At 36.7% G+C, this 6,898-nt stretch overlaps 1 protein-coding gene across 1 annotated transcript; it reads left to right on the forward strand.

The window, feature by feature from the left end:
* The first annotated feature begins 4,744 nt into the window (after positions 1-4,744).
* LOC149183340 (akuammiline synthase 1-like) lies at positions 4,745-5,983 on the forward strand. The gene is made up of 2 exons (XM_089418700.1): positions 4,745-5,056; positions 5,808-5,983. The coding sequence occupies exons 1-2, from the start codon at positions 4,814-4,816 to the stop codon at positions 5,853-5,855; spliced, it is 291 nt and encodes a 96-aa protein (XP_089274826.1). The 5' UTR covers positions 4,745-4,813; the 3' UTR covers positions 5,856-5,983.
* Positions 5,984-6,898: the final 915 nt, after the last annotated feature.

Consider the following 6,898-nt stretch of genomic DNA (forward strand, 5'->3'; position numbering starts at 1 on the left):
GCAGGAAGTCTATTTGGCACAGTGCGTGGGTACGCAGGTGCACAGTTTAGAACAGTGCGTACTGTACACAGGCATTACATGGGTGAAGCTGCGTACTTCTCTTGAAATCAATTTAGCTGTTCATGTTTATCATTGTTGTGTTCTGGGTTTTGAAGTGATGTCTGGTTTTTGGTATTATGTTCTGATAACAGCAGTGATTGAGTGAATGATTATGATTAGCTTCAGAATTGATGAATGAAAGGATCAGGTTCTTAATGATCTGATGGACTAGATCTGATTGATGACTCTCATTGTATATGTATTGATCTAGTGATTGGGTGATTCAGAAGGTTGTTTGATTATGAGCTTCAATGTTGTTGTTGGGTCCAGTATGAAAATTGGATGAAAAGTGGCCTTTCAGATTATGTGTTGTGCTTCAGTGTATCCAGTCTGAAAATTGATGAAACGTGGTACCTGGAGGAGAGAAGATTGTAGGCCAGCGCCTATGTACTAGTATCTAAGCTAGTACAAAAGCTAAGGGAGATATTTGGAGCATTGTAGTAGGTAGCAGCCTGCGTACTAGTAAATGGATCGGCTAGTACAAGAGCAAAGGGGGTTGTAGCTCCCGTACTGGTATAAGACTGCACCAGTACAAATATTGTAAAAGGATTTTCTTATTAAGAAGAATATTGAGATGACTTGCAGCAGGTGGTTTTTCTCCCGCATTGGGTTTCCACCTTATATCATGGTGTTCATGTGTGTGCCTTATGTGTGATGATCTATTCTCTATTACGGCATCTGTTATCTGGTAATATGGTTGATAATGTTCTAATGCACTCATTGAAGATCACTTAACTTAATCATAAGAAGTTGTGGAAGTAGCATATATGAATCTGATTATGGAAATGAAAAAGTTTTATTAATGTGATAATACTGATTCACCCCCCCCTCTCAGTATTATTTCCAACATGGTCATCTGAAATTCCCTTTGGCTTGCCTCAATGCTACGCTAGAGGGGTCGTCCGCGCTGGGGGGTGGGGGAGGGGGGATGTTCCTCATCCAGAAGTGAATCAACAACATAATGAGGGAAGCCACTCGTCCTCTGATGATTCCACCAACTGGGACACGAAGGAGGATGTATCCATTTCTCCTACTTTCTCTCTAGGGAAAGTTTTAGCTCCAGTCACCCTAGATACGATTGTAGACTAGTTGCACCTTGTCCAACTGAATATAGATATTACAAGGAACCAATTCTACGAGGACCGGAACGAACTGGTGGCTTACATCAATGATGTACAACATGTCCATAATGAGATCCTGGACAATTTGGAAAGCCTTCAACAACAACAATGGTGCACCAAAGGTCGCATTCGCACTCTGGAGGAGAGGATATAACACATTGACTTCCACACACATGATCATGCATATCTCTTTGCTGCCCCTCTTGTCTTTCCACCTAATTTGCCTCCTTGAGAGGTTGTTTCTTATTGTAAATGTGGCTTAATTTTGGTAAATGTAAGGTATGGCCAGTAGCCCAAGAGGAAATAAATTTTGGTACTGGGTGTAACTATTTTCCTCGAGACCCTATGCTCTCTAAATCTAGTTGGCATGAGAAGAAAGGGTCTTTGGAGATGAATTTTGTACTTAGTTTCCTTTCGATAATATAATGCAAGCTTGTTGACCGACAATATTTTTTTTTAAATTAACATGAATTAATATTAAAGTATACTTAAAATATATTAATAATAAACAACCAATTTAATGTGCATTGATAAAATGGCTCAATACACATATTATGTAATCTCTATAACATTCAAAAATACAATTTAAACAATAAAAAATTACACATTGTTTTTAAATTACACTCTAAAATAAGTTCACACCTAAAGAAATTTGATCTCTCGGTTCATGTTAGATCCATACTTAAGATAAATATATACTAATATTTTTTTCAATACAATATTTACCAAAAACATATCTAAATACTTTTTTAATAATTATATTTAAATATAAGGTGAATACTTAAAAAAATCTAGCTAAACAAGGGAGCCACTGCCGTGGCTATAGTCCCTGCCGGGGTCTGCCACAACAACACAATACAAATGCTTTGTGCAACTTGTAGCATGCAGAAATACAAAGACAATCAGAAATGCAGAAATACAAAGACAATCAGAAATGCAGAAATACAAAGACAATCAGAAGAGTTGTTCCGAGATGGCTACATCCATCCCTCTTCATCTCCCTGTGGCTCTCTGCTGATTTTGCAACCTTGAAAGGATCGTTCATGGTGCCTGTATTGAGGATTGGGCATGAAATTGAGCCAATACAATTCTCTTACAAGCTTACAGAAAAATTATTTTGACTAGCATATCGATGTAGGATACAATCTCAAAATTGATGGAAGGTGTTGTCCTGCAACACGATCCGATGGATCAGTGAATGAAGGGTTCCGAGTGAGGTTGCTATATGAACGTTTTGTCCTGCCGCCAAAGCTCTGCCACTTCTTGAAAATACACTTCATTTTGGTCAGCTTGCTTGATGTCTGCACCATCCTTCTAAAAGGGTACTAAAGTTATCGTTCTTGCTTATCCAAAGGCCTGTGCAGATCCCTTGTCCCTTCTTTTTATAATAACTATCACAAGCCTAAAGCAGATCTCTGTTATGGATTGTGATAATTTAAAATATGGAATATCAGATATGCAAGAACAACAAGATATGGGCGATCTATTTTACTAGCATTCGCAGGTCTGCTTCGATAAGCAATAAACCTCCAAGATTGATATTATAAATGGCCCCTTCTGTAACGCAGTTGATAGACACTAACTGTAGATTACTGCAGTTGATATTAAATGCTATCGCATTAATATGTCAGGAAATCCTAACTTCATAAGCATAAATTAATATTTCTGCACACCTTTTTCTTTTTAAATCTAATACTTAACCAAAAATTTTAAAAACAAACTCAAAAGCAGTCTTCTTATTACATAGGTGAAAGATTGACTTCCAAAGTAATTTTAAATAACTAAATTTAAAACCATACAAAGCAGGATTAACACTGGACACTGTTTATCCCACACTGTTATTATTCTCAACACCGATGACTGTTGATGCACGGAGCCCCCTCCAAAGTGACAAATACAACCTCCTCGTCATAGAAGTAAGTTTGTTCGAGCTTATGTTGATGATTTAATGATACTTCAAACTTATTCGGATTCGTTAGACCTTATGTTTAGTTTGTTCATGACTGGTAGTTTTTAAGATTCACTGAAGTATGGCGAAATGGCCAATATTAATAGTTTATATTTATTGATAAAGTTATGTTTTTAAATAAATTTAAAAATGGTTTGGATAATTAAATATTTTTATGTTTTGGTCAATGAAGGATGATAACAATGATGCAGCGTTGTAACTAACCCAATTATTAATCATATCTATGATGCAGCGCTGTAACGAACACAATTCCATAGTCCTATCTATGTTGCAGCGCAGTAACGAACCCGATTCAGCTCTCCTTCCCTGAATTTCTCGTAATCATGGTTCATAAAGTCAAGTCTCATGAGCAGACAGGATCATTTGTTGTTGAAACCATGGAAATGGAGTTCGAGCTTAAACCCTTTTAGTTGCGAAGAGTAAGGAACCTGTACTGATTTTTTGAAGAGTCTTAAAATGGATCTTCTCAATTTGGAATCTTGGCATCATGAGGCCTTTCAAATTGCAGCTGGCCCGCTTGTCATTAATTTTATAATTGTCTTCCTGATCTCATCGTTTCTTCTTGTTGCTGACGATTGTAAAAGAGAATATGTATGCATGTTACCATGATAACTCACACGGAAGAAATTAAATGCATCACTGCTTCTTTAGGAGCACTATATTCCAGTCAATCCAAAGATTCAATTCAAGAAAATCCAAATTCAAGTCGCTACTAAAAGCTTTAATATATTTACTTATTTATTTAAATAAAATATTAAATCTTAATAAATTCAAGTGGCTGCGAAAATCTTTAATATATTTACTTATTTATTTAAATAAAATATTAAATCTTAATAATTGAAATAAAATAAAATATTAAATATTAATAATTGAAATAAAATATTAAAAAGGTAAAAGAGTAAAAAACTTTTGGGTAGCATCCCTGGCATGCATGCACCACGTGTGCACTCCACCTGGCGTTTTCTCAATACAACAACTGCTGTGTCGATCCCACAGCTTCTCTGATCCTCTACCTGGCGTTTTTTCAATACAACAACTGCTGTGTTGATCCCACAGCTTCTCTGATCGTAAAATCTCCCCATGATTCCTGAGTTTTATGTTCGGGGACTTTCCTGAGTTTGATATGTTTCTCATGGCCAGCTGTCCTACCTTTTTGTTCTCGGGGCATCGATTAGGAGTGGTGCATCGAGTTCTCTGATGGTCTCTCCTACAGTTTAGTAATTGAAACCGGTCTAGCTAGAGGATTAGACGACTACCTCCTCTGTTTTCTACCTTCCTTCCGATAGTGTTCATTCCCCGTCGGGGGTGTAACTCCTCTAATATGATATAATTTGTTTTTCACTGGTACATCCTTTCATAATCTCAGAGAAATGGATGCTGGGAACAGTTCAAGTCAGATAATTTACTTTTCCGGTTATGAAATGGAAGACCAGGAGGCTGGAATGAACAATTACGGCCCTCATTTCAATTAAGCTAAAAACTTCCATGAATCTCTTACTCAAAACTGCACACCGCATCATATATATCTGATTTGGACATTTCTGTGCAGAGCAGATTCAAGTCGAAGAACGGTGGCTTTGTATGGAGGCTTGTGGTACACCACTGCTTCCGAACGAATTCATCCATGAGCCTGGAAAAGGTGCTCCTTCATTTCTACCTTTTCGCTGGCAGATTGGTCGACTCTCCCGACGGTTTTCTAAATATGGAATGCAATGACGAGGGTGCCCAATTTACAGAGGTCGTTGCAGACGCCACCCTTGACCAGATTCTCCTTCACAAAAGTCCTCGCTATATTCAGGAACCGTTGTTTCCTCTGAACCATTCTATTTGTGCAGACGGCCAGTCTCTTCCTTTGCTTGCAGTTCAGGTATGTGATTGAAAAACCTCCTAATTACAATCTGCATTTAATTAATGATTTGAAAGATGTTTTCTTTGTTACAGTTTACTATACACAAATGTAGAAAACAGACTTTTCTACAGTATATATTTTTTTGTCAGTTACAAATTTGATAAGAATTGGGTAGAATCCCAACTATGGTCGAAATATAATCAATTTTTTGAGCACCCAACAATTTTGTTCCATTTAAATAAACTTAAATTATAATAAAATATGAACAGAAATGTAATTCAATAAAAACTCTACTTTTCCAGTTTTGAGAATATTTCGGCTCATTCTCTCGAATGCACCAGAACACCTTAAAGATCTTGAGAATACTAAATTAGGCATTTACCGTTATTTACCGTTGAGTTTTTGAGTAAGTTTTTCATGTTCAATATCATTAATATCGCCTGCAGTAAATAAAAACAGTTAAATAATTCTCTCGAATGCACCAGAACACCTTAAAGATCTTGAGAATACTAAATGAGAATACTAAATTAGGCATTTACCGTTATTTACCGTTGAGTTTTTGAGTAAGTTTTTCATGTTCAATATCATTAATATCGCCTGCAGTAAATAAAAACAGTTAAATAAAAATAGTTAAAGAAAAAAAAACGATGCATTTAAAGCAGAGGAAATTAAAGAACAAAATGGATGCATTTCTGGTTGAGTTTTTTATTAAGGTTTTGGTAATTTCACCTTGAAGCCACGGTGCTAAATTTATGCTTTAAATTAACAGGTTCTCCATGATCCTCTGCAGGTAGATCCCTTGCAGCTAGCGGAATAACACAAAATAACAAGTAAGGTACTTCTCCGGAGTTAGCTGCATCTGAAGTTTGCCCAAATACATAAAGATAGTCAGATACATACCAGGTCTGTCAGGTCGCAAACTACAATGCCACTGCCTTCCACAATGCCATCTTGCAGACTCAAGCGACTCAATGGCATCTTGCAGACTCAAGCGTGTAGATAACAGAGCACGTCCAAAGACTGCAATTGTAATCTTGCAGACTCTTCTGAGCACGTCCAAAGACTGCAATTGTAATCTTGCAGACTCTTCTGGGCAGGCGGCGACTATCTTTTACCATACCATACCAGAGTTGCATGCTAATAGCCATATGGAAGGGGCCTTGCATGCTAATAGCCATGTGGAAGAAGGGGCCTTGCATGCTAATAGCCATGTGGAAGGAGCCTTGATATACATGTGGAAAGGACCTCGAAAGGGCTACTAGCTTCGAAGTATATTGGCTCTCTCTCTGAACTTTGGATAAAATTGTATTGCCGCAGTTTTCTTGCATCGGGCCACGTGAAGCCTCTAATAAGAGGTAGAATGCTTTCAGTCTTAGAACTTTGGATAAAATAACCACAGCGTACTTTGGATAAAATGAGATTGCCTCAATATTTTTGCATCGGGCAACGTGAAGGCTGCAATAAGACCTCAATCGTTTGCGAACCAAAAACGAACCAAAAACTTTGGGTAAAATTTTGTTGAATAAAATTGGGAGCATCAAACTTAGGTTAAAATGTGAAAACACCGAAAAAAAAACCGGTCAAAGTATCAAGTAATGGTAGGTCAACGATCGATCGATCGCTATTAGTCCCAGGCAGGGACTAATAACCTTTCTAATGAGTTTGGTGAAATTATATATATGTATATATATTCTTTGAATCTATTAAACACAAATCAAAATAAGGTGAGATGTATCAAAATAAAGTGAGATGTAACGCTTAAATGATTGAAATTAGGATGAATTCCTATGCTTCATTGTATACTATTATTTTATTATTACCATTTTATTTTATATCTATATATATATATATATATATATA

Source organism: Pinus tabuliformis, chromosome 3_2 (genome assembly GCF_031772625.1).
Source record: "Pinus tabuliformis cultivar Carrire ecotype Pingquan chromosome 3_2, CPIR1, whole genome shotgun sequence".
NCBI lineage: Eukaryota > Viridiplantae > Streptophyta > Pinopsida > Pinales > Pinaceae > Pinus > Pinus tabuliformis.

Excerpts from the sequence above, each read along its gene's own strand:
- LOC149183340 (XM_089418700.1), top strand. The coding sequence starts at position 4,814 with ATGAGCCTGGAAAAGGTGCTCCTTCATTTCTACCTTTTCGCTGGCAGA. Across the intron at positions 5,057-5,807 it reads TTCCTTTGCTTGCAGTTCAG|GTTCTCCATGATCCTCTGCA; the intron begins GTATGTGATTGA and ends TTAAATTAACAG.